Source organism: Neomonachus schauinslandi, chromosome 2, assembly GCF_002201575.2.
Source record: "Neomonachus schauinslandi chromosome 2, ASM220157v2, whole genome shotgun sequence".
In the NCBI taxonomy this organism is placed as follows: Eukaryota; Metazoa; Chordata; class Mammalia; order Carnivora; family Phocidae; genus Neomonachus; species Neomonachus schauinslandi.
Genome location: NC_058404.1, coordinates 101575554 through 101601159, shown reverse-complemented (window position 1 = coordinate 101601159; position 25606 = coordinate 101575554). Strand labels below are relative to the sequence as shown.

At 35.9% G+C, this 25606-nt stretch overlaps 1 protein-coding gene across 1 annotated transcript in view; it reads right to left on the bottom strand.

Annotated features, from left to right (window-relative positions):
- BBS7 (Bardet-Biedl syndrome 7) overlaps positions 1 to 25606 on the bottom strand; it is a 42359-nt gene that overhangs the window by 13110 nt on the left and 3643 nt on the right. The window contains exons 3-13 of the mRNA XM_021681486.2: positions 22383 to 22445; positions 20871 to 21046; positions 18151 to 18337; positions 16082 to 16154; positions 15360 to 15476; positions 13592 to 13722; positions 12032 to 12116; positions 11195 to 11297; positions 9385 to 9577; positions 3004 to 3078; positions 401 to 466 (exon numbers count right to left, since the gene is read on the bottom strand). Coding sequence (XP_021537161.1) covers positions 401 to 466; positions 3004 to 3078; positions 9385 to 9577; positions 11195 to 11297; positions 12032 to 12116; positions 13592 to 13722; positions 15360 to 15476; positions 16082 to 16154; positions 18151 to 18337; positions 20871 to 21046; positions 22383 to 22445 — 1269 coding nt within the window. The remainder of the gene's footprint in view (positions 1 to 400; positions 467 to 3003; positions 3079 to 9384; positions 9578 to 11194; positions 11298 to 12031; positions 12117 to 13591; positions 13723 to 15359; positions 15477 to 16081; positions 16155 to 18150; positions 18338 to 20870; positions 21047 to 22382; positions 22446 to 25606) is intronic.

The window sequence follows — 25606 nt, the reverse complement described above, 5'->3', positions numbered from 1 at the left end:
TATGTACAGAAATATTTACAAATGAAATTATAAAATATCTTATACTTGCTTCAAAATAATTTGGAATGGACAGTGACAGTATAAACAAGAATGCCATGAGTTGGTGACTGTTGAAGCTGAAGTCATTACCTTTACGTAGGTTTGAAACTTTCCATAATAGAGGATTAGAAAAAAAAATTCCACTTAGAGGAAATTCAGAATGGATAATTTTAGAGAAGCCAATAGCAGACATAATGGTTGGGGCTGAGTTAAAACCTCACTGGTCATCCAAAAATCATTACTCCAAATGACTCATTTCAGGGAGAAAATAATACAAAGAAATGATATCATATGTTGTAAGATATGCCAAGGGGAAGAAAAGTTCAAGCTTTCAATTAAAGGTAATTTCAAATGTTTTTACCTTGAGTTCCAGCCTTGTAGTATTTGCCTGGCACCGATAAGTAGCGAGAAGAAAGTTGTCATTTGACTGGGAAGAATTCAAAGTTGAAGAAAAAGGATGAATTCACATTTTTAATAATAAAAACATCAATAATAATAATGCTTACCATTTACTAAGCACATATCATTTGGGTGACACTGTGATGTGCTTTTTTTATTCTTGCAAACAACCCTATGTGAAGTTTTACTAAGTAAGTTTTAACAGACAAGAAACTGCAGCATTACAGGTTAGGAAAATTTCCCAAAAGCTAGTAAGTAATGAAATTGGAATTCAAATTCATATCTTTTAAGATTCTAAAGCTCACGCTCTTTCATCCTGAGCTTCTACAATAACATTTAAATATTAATTGTCCTAAAAATTTAACTGATAGCACACATTCCTAATGTTTATATTAAAAGACAAAAACATCAGTGTTTGGTGTTGACTGTCTTTGACTTTCACAGATACTTTTAGAGGACTAAGAAATATCTCCTCTCTGTATTTCCAGCAAATAGCAGTGTCTGGGATGATACTGTAAGCATTCAATACATGCTTGTTGAATTGAAGTGGAGAGGTTACTTCAAATATTATAACTTCCTGAACCTGAATATTAAACTACTAAAAATAGAGAAATATATCTGTGTGCAGGAATTGCAAAAACAAATCAACTTGAAATATTTAGTATTCAGTGTTCATGTACTGCTATTTCCCTATTTTTAATAAATAACTGAAGAAATAAAAAAGATAATATCAAAAAGAAAATGTGAGCATTTTAATTTCAAATCATTTAAATTTAATAAACACAGAATATCAGTCAACCTAAAAATAAATATGCTTTCATGTGATTAAAAACAAATGTTATATACTTAAGTATTTATGGATAGGATGATAAAGATTAAAATACATGAAAGTTCTGGGATTAGGTTTGGGATAGGAGAAGGAGAAGAGCATAAAACAAGACTGGTCATATGTTGAAGTTAATGATGAGTACATGGAGGTTATTATACTACTGTTTCTACTTCTATATATACTTGAAATCTCCATAACAAGGTGGTTTTAAAGCCATCATTCTAGAAAATGGATTTTAAATTAATATAAAATACTCATTTCAAAGAATCCTGCAGTGATGTAAATAAAATAGTTTAATCTTTCACAGCAACTAAGAAATTAAAATTTTAAGATCAACTTGATATTTTAAATGAAAATTAAAATGTAGGACCTAATCTTTGTTTTATTCTCAAACAGGGATGACAAATCATATATATTACATAATACAACTTATAAAACCTCTTATCAAAAAAAAGTTTTACTATAAAATTATATTGACAACTATTCCCTAATATAGCTATCAACTTTGTTCTTCATCTATTCTTTTCATTCCTCCCTTTTTATGTGTATAACTACCTGCCAACTCTAGTCACCACCTCCTGCTCTGGCTTGCCTTCTTCAATACAACTACTCCAGACCTTATCTTTACCCTAACTTCTCTTCAGGAGCCACACTTAGCTCCGAGAATGCTAGTCAGCTAGTACTAAGCAGAAAGAAGTGATATAGTAAAGCATATCCGAAACCTCTGACACACTCTCATCCAAGGTACTTTGCACATGGTAAGTACTCAACAAATGTCTACTAAATAAAGGTTAAGCAAGATTCAACAAGCCCAGAAAAGGTGAAAAAGAACAGGCAGAAGGAACAGACCATGTTCAAATGTAGGATGTGTGAAACTATATAGCATTTTCAAGAAATTTTAAGAACTTCAGTTTGGCAGAAATAATGTGCATGGGAGGGAAGGTAGCAGCTGGTAAGAGATAAGCTAGAGATATAATCAAGAGCTGAATCATAGAAAGTTGTTATGCCACAATGAGAAATCTAGACTTATATGCAGCAGGGAATAAGGAATCTTTAAAAGGTTTTGAGAGAAGAAATGATAGAGACATGTTTATACTTTAGGAAGACCTCTCTGGTGGCAGTGTACAGCAGAGCCTAGAGGTGAGAGGCAATACTGGAGGCAAAAAAACTGGTGACGAGTAGTTCAAGCAAACATGATAAGGGCCTGGAAAGTTAACAGAAGTGGAAATGAAGGGGTGCCTGGGTGGCTCAGTCTATTAAGAGTCTGCCTTCAGCTCACGTCATGATCTCGGGGTCCTGGGATGGGCCCTGAATCGTCGGGCTCTCTGCTCAGCAGGGAGTCTTTGCTTCTCCCTCTCCCTCTATCCCTTCCCTTGCTTATGCTGTCTCTCTCTCTCTCAAGTAAATAAATAAAATCTTAAACAATAATAAAAATAAAATTAAAAAAAAAAGTAGAAATGAAGCAGAGGAAAGATATAATAGCCAAGGAGATAGAACTGGCAGAAACTAGTGACTAATTGGATTTAACAGATCAGAGAAAGGAAGGAATCTAGGATAACACCCCAGGTTTCTGGATTATCCAAAAACAGGGGAAAAGAGCAGAAGCAGATTTTCAGGGAAAGGTTATGAAAAAGAGATAGAAGAAGAAACATCAAACCCTAGTAGCATTTATAGACTTTATTCAAAATGGCATAATAGAAAAAGTATCTGAAAAGTTGTTTATACTTTGTACTCACCTCAGAATCACAGCTGCTAAAGCTGACAACAGCAGAATTTTTATCCACATCAAGTAAGTCTATTGGAACATCACTCTAAAGGTAATATTAAAAAAAAAAATGGTTCAGATGGAAAACTAAAAATTTTCACAAAACATTATTTTCTCTTAAAGATTTTATTTATTTGAGAGAGAAAGAGAGAGAGAGCATGAGAGCAGGGTGAGGGGCAGAGGGAGAGGGAGAAGCAGGCTCCCCGCTGAGCAAGGAGCCCAATGCAGGACTCAATCCCAGGACCCTGTGATCATGACCTGAGACAAAAGCAGACAATTAACCGACTGAGCCACTCAGGCACCCAACAAACATTTTCTCTAAGGGTTCTCTTTAGTTCTAGTTCACATTCATCTTTAAATTTGAACATATGAATTCTCAATTTATATTTGATAATATGTACTACTAGAAAATAAATGCAATAAAGAATAAATGTTATATCACAATGACTTATTTTTTTTCAAATTTTATCAGAGATCACAGACTGTAATCTCTCACCACCCCCCTTAAATTATAATATTCCTAGTATGGCCATTCTGATTATATCAGTTCATTTTTATCAATTTTATTTTCAACTGTAACACAGAAAGGAGATAATTTTTCTCTCCTGGAGAGGTAGTTTCTAGGACACAGCTGTTGCACCCAGTTCTATGTAAATGATGCTCCTAGAGTTATTAAATGCAGCTATTTTTTTTATTATGTTATGTTAATCACCATACATTACATCATTAGTTTTTGATGTAGTGTTCCATGATTCATTGTTTGCGTATAACACCCAGTGCTCCATGCAGAACGTGCCCTCCTTAATACCCATCACTGGGCTAACTCTTCTCCCCACCCCCCTCCCCTCTAGAACCCTCAGTTTGTTTCTCAGAGTCCATAGTCTCTCATGGTTCGTCTCCCCCTCCGGTTTCCCCCCCTTCATTTTTCCCTTCCTACTATCTTTTCTTTTTTTTAACATATAATGTATTATTTGTTTCAGAGGTACAGGTCTGTGATTCATCAGTCTTACACAATTCACAGTGCTCACCATAGCACATACCCTCCCCAATGTCTATCACCCAGCCACCCCATCCCTCCCACCCCCACCACTGCAGCAACCGTCAGTTTGTTTCCTGAGATTAAGAATTCCTCATATCAGTGAGATCATATGATACATGTCTTTCTCTGATTGACTTATTTCGCTCAGCATAACACCCTCCAGTTCCATCCACGTCATTGCAAATGGCAAGATCTCATTCCTTTCGATGGCTGCATAATATTCCATTGTATATATATATCACTTCTTTTTTATCCATTCATGTGTTGATGGACATCATGGCTCTTTCCATAGTTTGGCTATTGTGGACATTGCTGCTATAAACATCAGGGTGCACGTACCCTTTGGATCACTACATTTGTTATCTTTGGGGTAGATACCCAGTAGTGCAATTGCTGGGTCATAGGGTAGCTCTATTTTGAACATTTTGAGGAACCTCCATACTCTTTTCCAGAGTCGCTGCACCAGCTTGCATTCCCACCAACACTGTAGGAGGGTTTCCCTTTATCCACATCCCTGCCAGCATCTGTCGTTTCCTGACTTGTTAATTTTAGCCATTCTGACTGGTGTGACGTGGTATCCCATTGAGGTTTTGATTTGGATTTCCCTGAAGCCGAGCGATGTTGAGCACTTTTTCATGTGTCTGTTGGCCATTTGGATGTCTCCTTTGGAAAAATGTCTGTTCACGTCTTCTGCCCATTTCTTGATTCGATTATTTGTTCTTTGGGTGTTGAATTTAAGAAGTTCTTTATAGATTTTGGATACTAGCCCTTTATCTATGTCATTTGCAAATACCTTCTCCCATTCTGTCAGTTGGCTTTTGGTTTTGTTGACTGTTTCTTTTGCTGTGCAAAAGTTTTTTATCTTGATGAAGTCCCAATAGCTCATTTTTGCCCTTGTTTCCCTTCCTTTGGCGATGTTTCTAGGAAGAGGTTGCTGTGGCTGAGGTCGAAGAGGTTGCTGCCTGTGTTCTCCTTTAGGATTTTGATGGACTCCTGTCTCACATTGAGGTCTTCCTACCATTTTGAGTCTATTTTTGTGTGTGGTGTAAGGAAATGGTCCAATTTCATTCTTCTGCATGTGGTTGTCCAATTTTCCCAACACCATTTGTTGAAGAGAATGTCTTTTTTCCATTAGACATTCTTTCCTGCTTTGTCGAAGATTAGTTGACCATAGAGTTGAGGGTCCACTTCTGGGCTCTCTATTCTGTTCCATTGATCTATGTGTCTGTTTTTGTACCAGTACCATACTGTCTTGATGATGACAGCTTTGTAATAGAGCTGGAAGTCCAGAATTGTGATGCCACCAGCTTTGCTTTTCTTTTTCAACATTCCTCTGGCTATTCGGGGTCTTTTCTGGTTCCATACAAATTTTAGGATTATTTGTTCCATTTCTTTGAAAAAAGTGGATGGTATTTTGATAGGGATTGCATTGAATGTGTAGATTGCTCTAGGGAGCATTGACATCTTCACAATATTTGTTCTTCCAATCCATGAGCATGGAACGTTTTTCCATTTCTTTGTATCTTCCTCAATTTCTTTCATGAGTATTTTATAGTTTTCTGAGTACAGATTCTTTGCCTCTTTGGTTAGATTTATTCCTAGGTATCTTATGGTTTTGGCTGCAATTGTAAATGGGATCGACTCCTTCATTTCTCTTTCTTCTGTCTTGTTGGTGGTGTATAGGAATGCCACTGATTTCTGTGCATTGATTTTATATCCTGCCACTTTACTGAATTCCTGTATGAGTTCTAGCAGCTTTGGGTTGGAGTCCTTTGGGTTTTCCACATAAAGTATCATATCATCTGCAAAGAGTGAGAGTTTGACTTCTTTTATTTCTTTTTGTTGTCTGATTGCTGTGGCTAGGACTTCTAATACTATGTTGAATAGCAGTGGTGATAGTGGACATCCCTGCCGTGTTCCTGACCTTAGGGGAAAAGCTTGCAGTTTTTCCCCATGGAGAATGATATTCGCTGTGGGTTTTTCATAGATGGCTTTTATGATATTGAGTTATGTACCCTCTATCCCTATACTCTGAAGAGTTTTGATCAAGAAAGGATGCTGTACTTTGTCAAATGCTTTTTCTGCATCTAGTGAGAGGATCATATGGTTCTTGTTCTTTCTTTTATTAAGGTATTGCATCACATTGATTGATTTGCGGATGTTGAACCAACCTTGCAGCCCAGGAATAAATCCCACTTGGTCGTGGTGAATAATCCTTTTAATGTACTGTTGGACCCTATTGGCTAATATTTTGGCAAGAATTTTTGCATCCATGTTCATCAGGGATAGTGGTCTGTAATTCTCCTTTTTGATGGGGTCTTTGTCTGGTTTGGGGATCAAGCTAATGGTGGCCTCATAAAACGAGTTTGGAAGTTTTCCTTCCATTTCTATTTTTTGGAACAGTTTCAGAAGAATAGGTATTAATTCTTCTTGAAATGTTTGGTAGGATTTCCCTGGGAAGCCATCTGGCCCTGGGCTCTTGTTTGTTGGGAGATTTTTTATTACTGCTTCAATTTCCTTAGTGGTTATGGGTCTGTTCAGGTTTTCTATTTCTTCCTGGTTCAGTTTTGGTAGTTGATACATCCTAGGAATGCATCCATTTCTTCCAGATTATCTAATTTGCTGGCATATTGTTGATCATAATATGTTCTTATAATTGTTTGTATTTCTTTGGTGTTGGTGGTGATCTCTCCTCTTTCATTCATGATTTTATTTATTTGGGTCATTTCTCTTTTCTTTTTGATAAGTCTGGCCAGGGGTTTATCAATTTTATTAATTCTTTCAAAGAACCAGCTGCTAGTTTCGTTGATCTGTTCTAGTGTTCTTTTGGTTTCTATTTCATTGATTTCTACTCTTTTTTTTAAAGATTTTTATTTGAGACAGAGAGAGAGGGCGAGAGAGGCAGAGGGAGAAGCAGACTCCCAAGGAGCAGGGAGCCTGATGCAGGACTTGATCCCAGCACCCTGGCATCATGACCTGAGCCGAAGGCAGATGCTTAACCATCTGAGCCACCGAGGCACCCTCTGCTCTGATCTTTATTATTTCTCTTCTCCTGCTGGGTTGAGGCTTTATTTGCTGTTCTTTCTCCAGCTCCTTTAGGTGTAGGGTTAGGTTGTGTATTTGAGACCTTTCTTGTTTCTTGAGAAAGACTTGTATTGCTATATACTTTCCTCTTAGGACTGCCTTTGCTGCATCCCAAAGATTTTGAACAGTTGTGTGTTCATTTTCATTTGTTTCCATGAATTTTTTTAATTCTTCTTTAATTTCCTGGTTGACCCATTCATTCTTTAGTAGGATGCTCTTCAGCCTCCATGTATTTGAGTTCTTTCTGACTTTCCTCTTGTGATTGAGTTCTAGGTTCAAAGCATTGTGGTCCGAAAATATGCAGGGAATGATCCCAATCTTTTGGTACCAGTTGAGACCTGATTTGTGACCTAGGATGTGATCTATTCTGGAGAATGTTCCATGGGCACTAGAGAAGAATGTGTATTCTGGTGCTTTGGGATGGAATGTTCTGAATATATCTATGAAGTCCATTTGGTCCAGGTGTCATTTAAAGTCTTTATTTCCTTGTTGATCTTTTGCTTAGATGATCTGTCCATTTCAGTGAGGGGGGTGTTAAAGTCCCCTACTATTATTGTATTGTTGTCGATGTGTTTCTTTGCTTTTGTTATTAATTGGCCTATATAATTGGCTGCTCCCATGTTAGGGGCAGAGATATTTACAATTGTTAGATCTTCTTGTTGGATAGACCCTTTAAGTAGGATATAGTGTCCTTCCTCATCTCTTATTATAGTCTTTGGTTTAAAACTAATTTGTCTGATATAAGGATTGCCACCCCAGCTTTCTTATGGTGTCCATTAGCATGGTAAATGGTTTTCCACCCCCTCACTTTCAATCTGGAGGTGTCTTTGGGTCTAAAATGAGTCTCTTGCAGACAACATATTGATGGGTCTTGTTTTTTTATCCAATCTGATACCCTGTGTCTTTTGATTGGGGCATTTAGCCCATTTACATTCAGGGTAACTATTGAAAGATATGAATTTAGTGCCATTGTGTTGCCTGTAAGGTGACTGTTACTGTGTACTGTCTGTGTTCCTGTCTGGTCTATGTTGCTTTTAGGCTCTCTCTTTGCTTAGAGGACCCCTTTCAAGATTTCTTGTAGGGCTGGTTTCGTGTTTGCAAATTCCTTTAGTTTTTGTTTGTACTGGAAGCTTTTTATCTCTCCTTCAATTTTCAATGACAGCCTAGCTGGATATAGTATTCTTGGAGGCATATTTTTCTCATTTAGTGCTCTGAATATATCATGCCAGTCCTCTCTGGCCTGCCAAGTCTCTGTGGATAGGTCTATTGCCAATCTAATGTTTCTACCATTGTAGGTTACAGATCTCTTGTCCCGAGCAGCCAGCCAAGACCAAGTTTACTGATCAATGAGAACGGCAGAGCTCCAGCGCTAGGGGAATACTGCACATAGAATTCATGGCTTTTTGCCCACGATTCTTTAGTCTTTCAAAGTTAATTTTTTAAATTTTCTTGCTTTTCTTTTTCTTTATTTATTTGACAGAGAGATAAAGAGTCAGCACAAGTAGGCAGAGTGGCAGGCAGAGGGAGAGGGAGAAGCAGGCTCTCTGCTTAGCAGGGAGCCTGATGTGGGGCTCGATCCCAGGACCCTGGGATCATGACCTGAGCCAAAGGCAGCCGCTTAACCGACTGAGCCACCCAGGCGCCCCTTAAAAAAAGATTCTAACAAGGGCATTGAATACTGTAGTTTTCTGTCACATCTCTTCAAATTCTCCTAAAGGTCAACCAAAGAACAAAACCCTTAACTTCTTTCTGATGTTTCCTAAAACTTAAGTCCATGAGTCTTTTGTTTAATACTTATAGTATAAATAAAAAGTAAAGATATAATCCAGGTAATCCATGAGCAATTGATTACCTAATGGAAGATTAAGAAAAGCTTTTAAAATTATATAAACTAAATGCAACATTTAAAAGATAAACACTTAAAGGAGCACCTGGGGGGCTGAGTTGGTTAAGCGTCTGCCTTAGGCTCAGATCATGATCCTGGGGTCCTGGGATGGAGCCCAGCATTGGGCTCCCTGCTCAGTGGGGAGTCTGCTTCTCTCTCTCCCTCTGCCTGGCCCTCCCCCCCATTGGTGCGCTCACTCTCTCTCTCAAATAAATCTTGAAAAAAAGTTTTAAAAAAGATAAACACAATTACTGTCTAAAAAGTGTTCAATAATAATTAGTGTATATGACTGGTCTGCAAAATAGATCCAATCAGAAAACAAATAAATTAGACATTTTGCTTACCTGTATTAAGACGTTATCTATCGCTGTCTGTACCTCTAAGATGAGACTGTAGCTGGCATCATCTTTATTTAATGTGAACTTATCATTTACACTAAATGAAGGTACTGCTGATTTTGCTTTGCTTGATTGAGAAGACTGTTGATATTTCTCTCTTTCCTGTAGTACCTTATACTGCAGATGTTCCAGCTCACTCCTGGAGGAAAATATATACAATTCTGTCACCTATAAGTATACACATTTGAAGTCCTTAGAATGATTACAAGAATTTGAGACATTTTCTTCTGCAAAATGGATTTTTATTAGGTGAACTAGAACTATGACACTAATAGGAACAAAATTTTGTTTCTATGACTGGCCAAACAATTCCACATTATTTATCTCTAATCTAAAAATTAAAACTCAGTTCCATACCAGCAATATTAATAAAGAGTTGTATCAAAGCAAGTTGCAAATAATCAATTCTAATACACAAATCTAGTTACAGTTACATATAATACTAATCAGAAGAGAAACTGATTGTACTGGCTGAGAAACATATTAGATTTAATTTGAAGAAACAAAATGTGTAAATATGTACCTGTCAATCAGAATTAGGTGAGACAGACAAAGGAAGGAGGCTGCAGAGTATTCACATTTTGGGGACCACAGGATGATCATGAGCCAGTGGTACAGCTGAAGTTCTATTAAGTTTTGAAGAAGACTTTGCTTAGATTGAACTGTACAGGCATTGCTTCATTGCTTAGAGTCATTCCAGTCAAAGGGAAAACCCATATGCAAATGAAGCAAATAGTATCTGAGAAACAACAAAGAGGCTTCACCAGCCCCAACTTAGGGGGAAAAGTCTGGGAAGAGCTTGGAAGAGATTTGTGCAATAAACAAAGGAAAAGATTTATTCGTCCAAGAAATATTTACTGAATGCTTCATATGTACCTATGTTGTAGGTACTGAATGAACAAAACAGACATAAGCTTCTCATCCCATATTCCACTGGAATCAGGAGGGATAGACTGGGTTATAAATGTACGGTACTATACTGAGGATGTGAGATAGTAGACATTGATTCTACTTGGTTTCTTTGTTGCATGAACGTTGGAGCTTGCTCTCCAGGTGGCCTTGCTAAACTGGCTTGTGGTAAACTTGTGTGGCTTTAGTGAATTAGTACTTGTGGCATTTTGCTGCCTTAAAAACTTCTGTAGCCCTCAACTACCACCAAAAAAAGATTGGCCGTCACTGCCCCAAGAGGGTGGCAAGGGTTGAAGTAGGGAGAGCAGTCGTTAAAAGTTTTAGCAACTTGCACTTCTTCATTATATGAAGCAATTTTACTTGAGTCTGGGCCCCTTTTCATAGGACTTGTCAAACTGAATAGGCCACAGAAGCAATCCCTGTGTCTAAAGGAATCAACATTACTCATTTCCAGTAAGAAAACTGATAAGCCAAAGTTAAAGATTCAGAAGGGTCTACAGGAGCAATAAACATTACAATTAATGAGGAATAGAGCATCTGTGTTGGTTTCTTTCTAATGCCTGTGAAAAAACAAAACACTACAACTATCTATAACTAAACAAGTGAAAATATGATCTAAGAAAAAGTCAATATAGAATAAAGCATATAAAAGTATATTTCTAACTTTGAAATAACTAATTAGCACTTACTGCTAATTTTCTGACTGATAAACTTTCATTTAAAAGGGTGATAAATGAATTAAAAGGTATAGTTCCTTCCAATATTCTGCTTCTATTAGTAATAAAAAAACAACCACACACTTCATGAAATGAAAAAAAAAAAAGCAAACAAAAAAATCCAAGATTACCTTAAAGAAGAAATTTTATTCTGCATCTCCTGATTAATTTTCAGTTCTTCTCCTGGTCCACTTTCCTTATGTACAGGCTCTGTTGTCAGACCTGTAACCCAGCCTGTAGAGATGAAATTACTTAATCATGCACCACTTAGTGCTACTAGTGTTAAAAGAAACCCCAATTATTACATGTCCCTGTGTCCACCAACAGCAACCTCATTTAGTCTAGGACTTATTCTCCTTCAAAAAACAAAACAAAACAAAAAACAAAAGAAATCAAGTTGGAAAATATTCAAACCACAAAGAAGAAATTACTTAAGCATGTTGTGATATTATTTTTATTTTGCCTGAAACACTATAATACTATGATTAAGGAAATCTTTCACATCTTATAGTTTTAGTTTTCAAACATGGAATAAGTCAACACATTCTAGCAAATACCTGATGAATTAAAATAGTCTTTCAAATCATTTTCATGTAAAATTAAACTCTCACACTGGCTATTTTGAGAATGCAAAAATGACCATCTCAGAAGCAAGGAAATTTTTATAAGAAATGTACACAATAACAAAACTAAATTTCAGTGAATACTTTTTAAAACAAAGAATGTAATTTAATTTTCAAAGATACTAGAGCATTCTAAGTACTCTTAACAAGTATTATTCAAATATTAACTGTTTTATAAATCAATACACCCACTCCTTCCCTCATTTTTTAACCAATAAAGGTTTAATGATATAGGTAAGATTCACTAATAACACTTTTTTTTAAAAAGTAGTCATCAAAACTAATTTATTAAATGTTAAGTTTATTCTTATTCATTCTTTCTTTACTTACTACTGTTTACCTTACCTGAATATGTGGATACCACAATTTCATCATAGCCATCTTTCCCTATACAACCACCCTGGATAGATGTGACACTTTCAGACAACATCTAAAATCAATTTAAGATCAAGCACTTCATTAATAACTAAAAAATTCACATATTAAAATAAGCCATAAAACTTATTTTCCCATTTCCAGATTTCAAAACATACATTTACTGAATACTTACCATGTGGAAACAATGAGATTGGAAGGCAAAAATCCTGCACAAATGGCAGAAAATTCCAGTGCTTTTAAATTTGGGGAAAGAAGATTGAAAATGACTCATATATTTGTGTGTTGCACTTAGCCTCATCAGTCACCTAATGAGCAAAAATCATTTATTTATATAGTTTTTCGCTTTTTGTTTTTAAAGATTTATTTATTTTAGAGAGAGAGAGAGGGAGACTGTGTGCATGAGTGCATGTGCATGGCGTAAGGAGGGCAGAGGGAGATGGAGAGAGAAACTTAAGTAGACTCTCCCTTGAGCCCAGAGCCCGAGGTGTGGCTCAGTTCCATGACCCTGGGATCATGACCTGAGAGGAAACCAAGAGTTGGACACTCAACCAACTGTGCCACCCAGGCATCCCAAGAAAGAAGTTTTTTTTAAAAAATTACATAAGCAAAACTCCCAATATGTTTAGTCTATCTGAATTCCATATGCTATCTCTCATGTGTTTTTCCCAAATAGTTTTTTTTAATGAATAAAGAAGAAGATAGCCTATATGAAACCTTTAGAGAATTTTTATCCCCATATTATCTATGTAATGTACTTTCTCTATACATCAAAACATCTGTATTTGCTGATCTGCAGTTAAAGCTAAAACTGAGAGGTAGCACTAGTACAGAAATTAGACAAAGAAAAGTTAGTTGATACTGAGTTGTGGCTTTTTTGTTGTTGTTTTTTAAAACAGCCTCAATGAATCCTCCCCGAGGCAGGATGGGAAATCGTGGACTGGAGAACACCACTTCATGAAAATAAAAGATTCCATTTACGGCAGAATGATTCTCCATGTAACTCTGTACCTTAGGATAAACAAGCTGAACTACATTTAAAATTTGTGAACTAAAATTACTCTTATCTAGTAATTCTCATATGGTAAACTCTTGGGTGGCTAGAAGTGAAATTGCAACTTTTCTCTCTCTGCTTAAGGATATTTTGATATTGTCCTAACAACATGAGTTTACTCCTAAAACATTATTATCTTGAAACAACACAGTCTTGTTTATGTTACCCAAACATATAAATGTTACTCCTGTAATCTACTATGCATTATAGAAACTAAGGCAAAATATTTAACACTTCAAATATACACTATTTAGAAACCAAATGAAGCAGTAATTTATTATTCAGCTGGAAGGCAACAGTCTATTATTCAAACACAAGAGTGGTCTAGAGAAGATTTTGACAACATCAAAGGTGCAATATTCTAAGCCAAACACAAGATTTTAACATATTTGATTTAATAAAACCCAAACCATAATAGTCATCTCTATAATTATTTGATGAATAAGCATACATAGTCTTTTTTTAAATGAACTGACCTGATCAAATCGTAGAACAGGCTCATTTGCATTGTCAAAACTGTACACTTCCACCATTCCATCATCTCTCCCAACAAGTAAATCCTTAACCCCATCACCCACAATGTCAAAGCTGTCAACACACAAAATCCCTTTAAAAAAAGATGATAGAGGTGACAAGTTATTAATAAAACTAACACTACAGTCAAGTATATACAAAGTAAAGAATGAAAAAAAATGTATATACCAAATCAGAATGGGAAAAAAACAAAAACCTTGGACCATAATCAGGTGTCCTCTTTTCTATCTACATTCATCCATTTCCAAGACTTTAAATAATACTCTAAACAGAAATGGCTCATAAGTTTATATCTCCAGCTCTGGCCTCTCCCCAGAGCTCCAGACTCATATATCCAAGTCTCTATTCAACATTTTCTTTGAGACATACATTTGCATCTCAAACTCTCCATATCCAATGAAAACTCTTCATTCCCCTTAATCACACCCCCTCAATGCTCCTTCCCCAATCTCTCCTCATCTCGGTAAGGTATCACCCAGTTCCTCAGGCCAAAATTCTAGGCTACATCTCTGATTCCTCTCTTTCTCACTGCCCAGATCAAATCCCTTAGCAAATCTTATCAGCCCTATCTTCAAAACACATACTCAAATTGTCTCCTTTCCATTTCCAACTACCATTAGCTTAGCCTAGGCTACTTATATCTCTAGCCTAGAGTAAAATAAATTATAACAACCATAACAATGACGTCCTTACCAATCTCCATGCTTCCAATTTTGACCTGCTTCCCCCCAAATCCATTCTCTCTAGTGGGTTTTTTGTTTTTTCGGTAGATTAGATCATGTCATACTCCCACTTAAAATTCTCCAAAGACTTCTCACTGCAATTAGATTAAAATCCAAACCCTTTTCCAAGGCCCACAAGGACCTACATGATTTGGCTCTATGCTACTTCCTTGACTTCTTTTCTTGCCATGCTAACCCATTTAGCCACACTGGTCTTCCCTCTGCTCCTCAAATGAATCAAGTTTACCTCTGCCTCAAGTCCTGACTTTTTCCTCTTTATCCAGCATAATCCGCGCCCCCCCCCCCCAAGTTTTTACATTACTAACTCCTTTTCTTATCAATCAGATCTCAGCTCAAATTTTACCCTTTATAAGATGTCTTCCATTACCACCCAGTCTAAACATAGTCTTCTTCCCTCCACCCATCACTAATACATCACCCTCTGATATTTCTTTCAGGTGACTGGATGAAGCTATCTTATTTATTCATTTGTTTATTCTCTGTCTCTCCTACCTAACAAGTATTTGTTGAAGGAATAAATGAATATATGAATAGAATTACTATACCTATAAATAGCCATCTCACTACCTTCTAAGTCAGATATAAATTCCTGCAGAAAGGTATAAATTCCTTAGAAAACAGAAATATTCCCTGACCCATTGGACTTTTTCCTTGCCTCCTATCAAATACTCTCAAATTCAAATAAATTTCCTATACCAAACAGTGAATAATGGCTTTGAACCTAGAATGATGTTATGGATGGACATTAGCCCATAAAAGCCTATCTATCCTAAACTACTATTAGCATTTCTTAATTAATAATTATGCCAAAGTATGACAGACCTGCTAAATAAACAAATAGTAAGATGGCTCTGTGAAGTGCTAGGTCTACTATGTACCATGAATAAATAAAACAGAATGAGCTATATAATTTAGGATATTTAATAATCAATGAAATTTCAGAATCTAAACCACATCAAAAACATACCTCCCCGCTTTTTCTCATTTCGAATTTCCCACTTGTGTATTGGTTTAGAGGTAGTGATCTGAATAAGCCCAAGTTTTCCATCTGATGTTCCAAACCAAAGGTCTTCTCCAGAGTCACCTAGTTATAATTAAAGTCAACATGTAATATTTATCCCATGACTCATCTCTTTAAAACTGAAAATTTTTTGTATACATTGACTTTCACATAAAAATCTCATTTAAAAGGGGCGCCTGGGTGGCTCAGTCATTAAGCGCCTGCCTTCGGCTCAGTTCATGATCCCAGGGTCCTGGGATAGAGCCCCACATCGGGCTTCCTGCTCCGCGGGGAGCCTGCTTCTCCCTCTCCCACTCCCCCTGCTTGTGTTCCCTCTCTCACTGTGTCTCTGTCAAATAAATGAATAAAATCTTAAAAAAAAAAAAAATCTCATTTAAAAAAATATAAAAAGAACATACTTTGGGGGGTTGGTTATTTAGTCACAGGATTTTATAAATATAAGAGATAAGACCCTTCCTCATCTAATTTTAAGATAAGGAAACTGAAAATTAAAGTTCAATAATTCATTACTGTTAGTTACTGGCAAGTTATCTGAAGACTACTGTCTCAATTCCAGTTCATGTTCTTTCTACAATTTCCCATTTTCACTTAATATATAGTTAAATGATTAAACCTGAAATATCTAGACTTAACTAACATAATGCCCTCCCTTATCTGATTGTGATTACCGCCATTTCCGTTGTGTAGTGCTAAAACAGTAGGTGGGCCAGGCACTTCAGTTTCATACATCACATCAGATCCCTGAAGGAGAACAAGTATTTCAAAACTGAAACAGAGTACAAATTTAAAATAATCTAGGCACTCATAGATAATGTCAATATTCATATAAAAAACTCCAGAATAAAACTGCCAGAAAAGATTAGGTTGTGATTATTAACTTGTCTTTGTTAGCAATTTTGTATATGTTAATTCATTTTAAAATACATACAAAATGTAAAGATCGAGAAGAAATATATAAAATATTCTACACTTTAAATACTTTTCATTTTAAATACTTTGCCCAAAAACTTGACTGACACTGGTAAATTTTCCTATCAAAGCTTTCCAGGAACAAGTTGTTTCTTTTTTCCAGTTTAACTTAGAGCACATTCAAACATTTAAACAGACCCAAAGTTACTTCCTAAGGAGAATGTTGGCTTTTCTTTTAGATATTTCCAAAACCTACTCCAGTGAGAGGCCGAATGACCTGTTATTTAGATAAGAAAACAAATTATGTCCATTTATTTGTCTTTTTAAAAATTTTGTCACTTGTAATGTTTTCATTTAGTACACAGTATTTGTGAAGCTGTTAAAGAATGAGGTAGAAGTACTTACACTCACATGGAAAAAATATCTATGATAAATCATTCAACAAAAAACCCCACAAAATTATAGTAAATATGGAATGATAACATTTTTCTTAAAATATTAAATAACATATAAAAATATAAAAGTCATATGCTTTATCTTTTATTTAAAATTACACTTGAAACTTCACAGGTATCAAGTATATAAACAAAAAAATACACAAAAAAACTTTAAAAAAGACTACCTCTGGGGCAACGGATTGCTTACAAATGTGGAGTCGATGGGGTGTAGGGATATGTGAAGGGTAGAACAAAGGCTTCAAGTTTTAACTTCTCACAAATCCTTAGTGATTTTTTTATTTTTACAGTAAGCACATGGATCTCTTCTTGTTAAACAAAGCAGAATCCTCAAATCAGCTAGACCAACTCCTAATTGAATACTAGCCAGCTCCTGTTAAAAGCCTTATTCAAACAACTCGTATTTGGGAGCACAGGCTATGGAAGAAATTAATCATTCATGGCCCTAGAATGAACCTTGAACACTAACTTTTTTCCCATAGAAAAAAAATAAAACCTCATAGAACTACTGGAATTTTTCTATAAAAGGACTGATGTCAAGAAATGGCTATGAAATTTCTGGCTGTGAAATTTGGAAGAGTGAGAAAGCCTGTGATGGCAAAGAATAAACGGCCAAATGTTTTGTTCAACCGCACTATCATCAGCCCAACTTTCTAACCCAAGTTATCCACCTGTTCTAGGTTATTTGCATTTAAACTTTATTTTATGGATCCTGGTGTGTTTACATATGTGTATCTTATTGAAAGCCACTTTTGAGAAGACATAATTGTAACTCTTATTACTAATAACAATGCCTTATGCAGTTGTTTTAACCAATCATAGTTTTTAATAGAAATATAAGGACAATAAACTGATTTTTCTATCATTCATTTACTTATCCAATAAATATTTACTGAGTGCTTATTCTGATCCACATATTGTCATAAATGTGGAATAAACTCAAATGATACAACGCTGATCACAACTATCCCTTCTTTGTTAAAACCTAACACCCTCTCCCCAACACAATTTCCTCCATTAATTTGATTTTTGGGGGAGGAAAGAGTAATGGAGGAAGAAAGAAAAAAAAGCTAGAAAGCATTCTTTGTAGCAAAGGCATTCCATTCTGACTGAACTAGTTCAGAAATTATGCATGGGGGCAGAAAAGCACCCTTTTTCCCATATATGTCTAAAAACTTGCCAAAGATCTCAATACATTTGCCTCAAGTTAAAAAAAAAATTAGCTCGCCAATTAAAAAGCATTTTTTCCAGATATAATTTTAAGTAGGACATTTAAAGTGGTAGTAATAAGTAATTTATCTCAAGTACACATTGTTCAGCAATATTCATTTACATAAATTATGAAAAACCATAAAAATGCAAATAACAGAAACCTGTAAAACTCTGAGCACTCTGTCCTGGCAGGCCAATACCGGTGTAATACGAGGTAATCTTTCCACTGGAAGGCAGATGATGTCATTGATTTTGTCCCCAGAAAGGTAATAATGTTGGTCTTTGCAATCACAATAATGGTTATAGATGTAACTTGCACTGAGAAAGAGGTCTGAGCCAGATATATGCCTGAGAACATTAAAAGTAATTTAAAATATCCATATTTTAAAAAATAAGCATAGGAAACTCCTGAATTCTTTTGATATGAAAATAAGTTTATTTATACAGTCTCTATCATTTTATCACAGACTTAAGGAATAGTTCCCCCCGCCCTGTTTCCCCACTTACTTTGTAGCTTTTTGATAGAACGCTGATTTTAAAAAGCTGAAAATGAGGATCTTAAGGCCTCAGGCATCTCAAAAATTAAGCTCAGAAAAACTGAAAACTTTGTCTATATCTGAAGACAATGTCAAAAAGTAACTTTTTCTCAGTATGCACTATGTGCCAAGCACTGTCCTGACAGATTTACATGTATTACATGTATTAGCTTAATCCTCATAATTCTGTGGACTAGGGACTATTATTATCCCTCTTTACAGAGAACAATAAAATGTTAAGTAACTTGCCTAATGGCACACAACTAGTAGTGGAGTGGATTGCAGCTCAGGTAGCTTTTAGCTCTAGAGTTAGCTTTCTTACTACTACACTAAGTTGTCCAGAAAAGGCTTTTGGAAACAAAGCTACTTTAAATGATAAACAGTGGGGGAAAAATGATTTCATTAGAATTTTTCTTGAAAAAAGAAATGAAAACAAGTTCATTTCAAATTATATTTAACAAAATATAGGCAATAATCATAGCAATGTTCTAATTCTTATATTGAATCCAGTTTTCACTGGGGGAGTTGAAATTTGACAAAAATCATATACTAGTGTATTACCTTTCACTTCTAGATTGTTAAAATCATGTAATCATAAAGAAGGTAATTTTATTTGAAGGTTTCATCTATTTCTCCACCGTTCTAAAGTCTAGTTAAAAAGTTTTGGTACTAAAATTATTCCCTATGCTATAACGATCTTCATTGATTTTCTCTTCTTTGATTATCGCTTAAGTGGCCTCACTTTGTGGCTCTGCGTATGATTTCAGTAGTCCTCTTAATATCATTTTTACCAACCGAATGAAATTCTATCTTTTTCAAGATTTTAAGTTTCATCTTGAAATCCATCTGCACTACATTTGAAATTATACTGCAATTACACATTTTCCAAAGTATTACTTGCAATCACTACTGTTGACAAGAGCGGGGACAGATGGAAGCATTAAGCAGGGAAGGATGAGTGAGTGGTAACCAACTTTGTAAGTGCTCAGTTTCTTATTGAATATTTTCAAGTTATAACCTTGCTTTTCTGTGCACCCTTGTAAATCTGGGGATTCAGACAATAAATTTTTAAAAACTGAGTAAAGATCCTCTCCATCCCACCTCTGCCACTCTAGTAAAAACGTTTAAGAAACTAGCAAAAGATACTGGCTGGGAAACTCCTGATCTTCCTCAAACCTCTATCCACATACCTTCCTGAATGTGGAGTTATGCAAATTATTACTTTGATTTTAGTATTTCACAATTATCACTGGACAATTCAAAAATATTACATTCTTGTTAAACCACTGAACTCACTCCCACTTGCCATTATTTAATTTTTACCTAATCTCACCAAAGCAAAGTTTTACAGCCTGGACGTTAGGACATGTGATGTGCATTATACAGAATTATGCAGGACAGCTGTGCATCACATAGAACTCTGGATTGAATTAGTAGTTTTCAAACCAAGGTCTACAACTTGGCTGTTGTCAAATGAAGAACTTTTTTCTTTTCACTCACTCCTAATAATTCTGAATCTGCAGGTATGAGTAGGACAAGAAATCCACCCTTTTAAGCTTCCAAGAGATTCTCCTAAGTAGCAGATCTGAGGACAGGGGATTAGATAAACTTTAAAACCCTTCTAGTTCCCATTATTCAAAAAACTAAAATTTTACTTGCAAAATCTCACAAAGCAGGAAGCCATTAAGGGAGTTATTTTTTTACTCAGAATCTTACTTTATTTACCTGAAATTATAGCCTATTGGTAGTTACCAACTTTGATAGCCAGCTTTTTGACAAATGATGCTACCTCACAACCAAAATAAGCAGAGACAGCAAAGGAACAGAAACCTAAGTATCTCTAGATTTCTTTTACTTTTTTCTTTTATACCTTGATAATGAATCAGCTGAACCATTTAGTCAAAAAATGAATGTATAGGGGCGCCTGGGTGGCTCAGTCGTTGGGCATCTGCCTTCGGCTCAGGTCATGATCCCAGGGTGCTGGGATCGAGCCCTGAATCGGGCACCCCGCTCCGCAGGAAGCCTGCTTCTCCCTCTCCCACTCCCCCTGCTTGTGTTCCCTCTCTTGCTGTGTCTCTCTGTCTGTTAAATAAATAAATAAAATCTTTAAAATAAATAAATAAATAAATGTATAAATACTATAAGGATCTTAAAAAGAAAAAAACATTTCGACAACCAACTAATTTTGTACTGATTCTATGTTAATTAATTTCTGACTAATAAAGTACCTTTAGTCAATTTTATTTCCCAGGAAACCTATTAAGATATGATACTCATTCTGATGTTTGTCACCTATCCAAAATATTATAAATGGATATGTAAAAATAAAAAAAGGATAAACATACATAGCTTTAATGCTTTCAGTGAGGTTGGTTTCAAAAGAGAGGAACTGTTTTCCTCTCTTTGTGAAGCCTCTAATCTCAGATCCTGCAGCAATAAAAATTTTCTCCTGGGGTGTGTTAAGAACCCCTCCTAGCTCCAATCTTGCAATCTTCTGCCCCGGTAAAGTCTTGAACACTGCCTGCAAAAATTATTGGGGAAAAAATTAAGTACACAAATTTACTGTAAACATTTTCCTTTACTGAAAAAAAAATGCTATGATTTCAAACACACAAAATATTATAGTTCCACTTTAGAAACATCTTTATGGATACGAATGTATTTACTTCAGTGTGTCTTCAAGGTTTTTGGCTAAAAATCTTCCAAATTTGGAATATTTATTGCCACACATTTCAGCCACATCATTAAAATCTAAACTTCTGCATCTCAAAGTACAGTTCATTAAGCAGTGGCATCAGTATGAGTAACCTTATTAAAATGCAGAATCTCAGGCCCAACCCCAACTCTACTAAGTAAGATTCCCTCACTGGCTCCAATGGACATGTTTTTGCATTTTAATCATCTTTTTAAAACTAAAGTCTCCTGTATCTTTTATAATTTTCATGAATTTTAGTACTATAAATAAAAGGCTATAAAATTTACTGAAAACCCAAATGTATAACTTAATATCTAACTGGATACAACATTTATATCATTAATTTTTTCCTGGTTATTTTCCATTTTATTATTGGCACCAGTTTCTTTCCCTCCCCTCCAATGACTTTATACAGAGAATAAAGTATCTGGGAGGATATATGAATAACGGAAACACTGGGCTTCTGACAGTTTTTAACTATTCATCTTTTTATAAATTCTTCATAGTTAATATAAGTGTGCACAGCTCAGACCCATTGCTTGTAAACTATGATTTTGTGAATATAATAATATACAATCACATCCTTGATTAGCTTACATTAAGTGGCAAAGGTGATGGGATAGTCACTTCCATGTTACATTATGTTACATTAAGACTCCACTTTAGCTGGCTGGACAGATTTTCCTGCTGGCCTGAAGAAGTAGGTCACCATGTTAGGAGTGAGCCTGTGAGAGGACCACAGGGTAAGGAATTGTGGGGACCTCAAGACGATGAGAGCAGGCCCTGGTGTACAGACAGCAATAAAGTGGGGACCTCAGTTCTACAACAGGAAGAATCTGAATCATGTCATGTGAGCTTGGAATAGGACCCCAGCCTGGCACTGCAGCCATATGAGACACTGAGCTCAGACTCCTGACACTCAGGAACTGTGAGATAATAAATGTGCGTTGTTTTAAACCCTGAAGTTTGAAGTAATCTGTTCCACAGCTAGCTAGCATATGACTCTTGTGTTGCCTGTACCTCATACTCCATGTAACTACTTCCCTCACAACGCATTTTTCATTGCTTTTAGGACAATTTTAACCTAAGAGTATTCAATAAATAGTGTTTCTCTTTTAGAAAATCTGTTTTTCTCAAAAAAAAAAAAAAAAGCTATACATACCACTGCTTCTCCTTTTTTCATGCCAAAGCACATAACTACCCCATCGTGATCTCCAATAACCACCTACAATAGATTGAAGAGAATCTAAAATTACTATTATTATGCCCTTTTAACTTATATGGGGGAAACAAGAATCTCAATATATAAATTATGACTTTAAATGTAGAGATCAGAAAATCTAGGAAAGCACCCCCACACAAACTAATACTCCAAGAAATTACAAGTAAAGGGCAAAGAGGAGGTACAGACAGTCATTATGCAAGTAGTGGGCCATATATTTTGTTCCTACAATGTAAACAGAACAAGAGAACAGAGATAGAAATGTCAGGGAGGTAATTTTTTTTCTCAACTGGAACGTAAGAACATGTTAAGATTAACTTTCAAAAGAGATTATCCATTACAGTTGTGATTGACCTCTTTGATAATTTTAAAACCTTTGTAATAGAAAAATTTTAACATATACCAAAGTAGACAGAATATTATAATGAATTCCCATGTATCCATCACTTAGCTTCAACAATTATCAACATGTAACCAATGGATTATTTTGAAATAAATGCAGAGGGAGATTTCAACACTTCTTTCTCAGGAATTAATAATCAAGCAGACAAAAGATAAGGATATAGATTAGAAAAACAATTACCTTTGATCTAATATATATGCACATATGTATATATGCATGTACATATATATAGGGTGTGTGTGTGCGCACACATGCATAAATAAGTAATCATTCATCCTAAGAATTAAATTATAAATGTTCTTTTCAAGCACACAGGAACATCAGAAAATTGACCATGTATTAGGACATAAATAAAATAAGTCTCAAATACCAAAAACTTGACGTTGCAGAGCACATTCTTAGGCACCCGATTTTTTTTTTTTTTTTTAAAGATTTTATTTATTCATTCATGAGAGACAGAGACAGAGAGGCAGAGGCAGTGCGAAAAGCAGGCTCCCTGTACAGCAGGGAGCACAACGTGGGATTCGATCCCAGGACCCTGGGATGACGACCTGAGCTGAAGGCAGACACTTAACCGACTGAGCCATCCAGGGCCCCAAGGCCCCTGATTCTTAACTTTGGGGTAGGGAGACAGCAAACCCTTTTGTGCATTTGATGAAAGCTATGGACTTTCTCCCCAGAACAATGAACATTCACAAATAATTATACACACATTTTCAGGAGATTTATAGATCTTTGATATTGGCAGATTTCTATTCAGATGAAAAAATACATAAGAACAGTACACTACTCCAGTAATTTTTAAAAACAATAATCTATTTCAGGGATTCCCAAAGTGTGATTCCTCGACTCCTGGGGTCAACAAGAACTTTTTAGGGAATCTGCCAAGTGAAAACTATTTTTCTCAGTAAGTCTTTCTTTTTTCACTAGGTTGATATTTACAATGATGGTACCAAAGCAATGGTGGATAAAATTGCTAGTGTCCGGCAAGAATCAAAACAACAATAAACCAGACCAGTGGTCACTGTAATCTTCATCACCACTTCAGAGTAAAGAAAAAAAAATCCAACTTCATGTGACAGTGTTCTGGATGAAGCAATAAAAATTATTAATCTTGTTAAATTTTGACCCTTGAGTCATCTCTTTTTAATATTTACTGTGAGAAAATAGAAAATATGCATAAAATTGGGGTGCCTGGGTGGTACAGTCTGTTGAGCGTCGGACTCTTGGTTTAGGCTCAGGTCGTGATCTCAGGGTCCTGAGATCTAGCCCCAAGTTGGGCTGGTGCTCATTGTGGAGTCTGCTTAAGATTCTCTCTGCAGGGCGCCTGGGTGGCTCAGTTGGTTAAGCGACTGCCTTCGGCTCAGGTCATGATCCTGGAATCCCGGGATCGAGTCCCACATCGGGCTCCCTGCTCAGCAGGGGGTCTGCTTCCCCCTCTGCCCTCTACCTCTCGTGCTCTCTGTCTCTCGTTCTCTCTCTCAAATAAATAAATAAAATATCTTTAAAAAAAAAAAAAAAGATTCTCTCTGCAGCCTGCTCTCTAAAATAGATGGATGGTCGCGGCACCTGGGTGGCTCAGTTGGTTAAAGCGTCTTCCTTCAGCTCAGGTCATAATCCTGGAGTCCTGGGATCAAGTCCCACACTGGGCTCCCTGCTCAGCGTAGAGTCTGCTTCTCCCTCTCTCTCTGCACCTCATCCCACTGAGTCTGCTTCTCCCTCTGTCCCTTACCCCACTTGTGATCTCTCTCAAGTAAATAAAATCTTTAGAAAAAAAATAAAATAAATAAAATAGATGGATGGATCTTTAAAAAAGAAAATATGCATAAAACACTCTTGCTGCAAACCAAAAAGCACTTATATAATTGTTTCAGTCACAAGCTGAACTACCCAGTTTTTTTAAGAAACACAATTATTTTTAAAGATTTATTTTATTTTAGAGAGAGAGAGAAAAATCGGTGGGGCGGGGGAGGGGCAGAAGCAGAGGGAGAGAGAAACTCAAGCAGACACTGCCCTGAGCACTGAGTTGGATGTGGGCTCAATCGATCTCATAACCCTAAGATCAGATCTGAGCTGAAATCAAGAGTCAGAGCTTAGCTGACTGCACCACTAGGCACCCCCAAGAAACAATTTTAAGAATGAAAAAAACAACTGTCAACTATTAACAATGGTTAATAACAAATTGTTATTAACACTAGGGTATTTGTAGACATTTTTTTTTTATAAAACTGAAGGAAGTGAGCTTGTCATTTTAAAGGAAAATAATTGAGAGTGTTTGCTCCCAATGATAAAATTTGAGCTTTCACGTGAAAATAAGTACTCTGGAAGACTTGTATCTGCCACTGGGAGCTGGACAGCTAGCTATGCCATATTTAACAACTTTTCTGAACATTCAACCTTTGGGAGATCTGTATAACTCAATGAACTAATAATCTCAAAAGACCATTACAAGATGCTATAAAACCATGCATGAGTAAAAGATCCATTCAAAGTACAAATGGTTTTTAACGTACCAAAGTATGAAAAGCTAATCAATATGGTTTCATATTCCACATTGCAACTAATACTTAAGAAACTACTACTTGTCAAGTATATGTGTCATATCGTGTATGAAGAGCCATAATTATCTGGAAAAGCTATTTAAATAACTCCTATTTTCAACTGTGTGTCTGTGTGAGGTGGGTTTTCTTTGTATACTTCAACCAAACAATATATCACAATAGACTGTAGGAAACAGACATGAGAAGCCAGGTACCTTTGT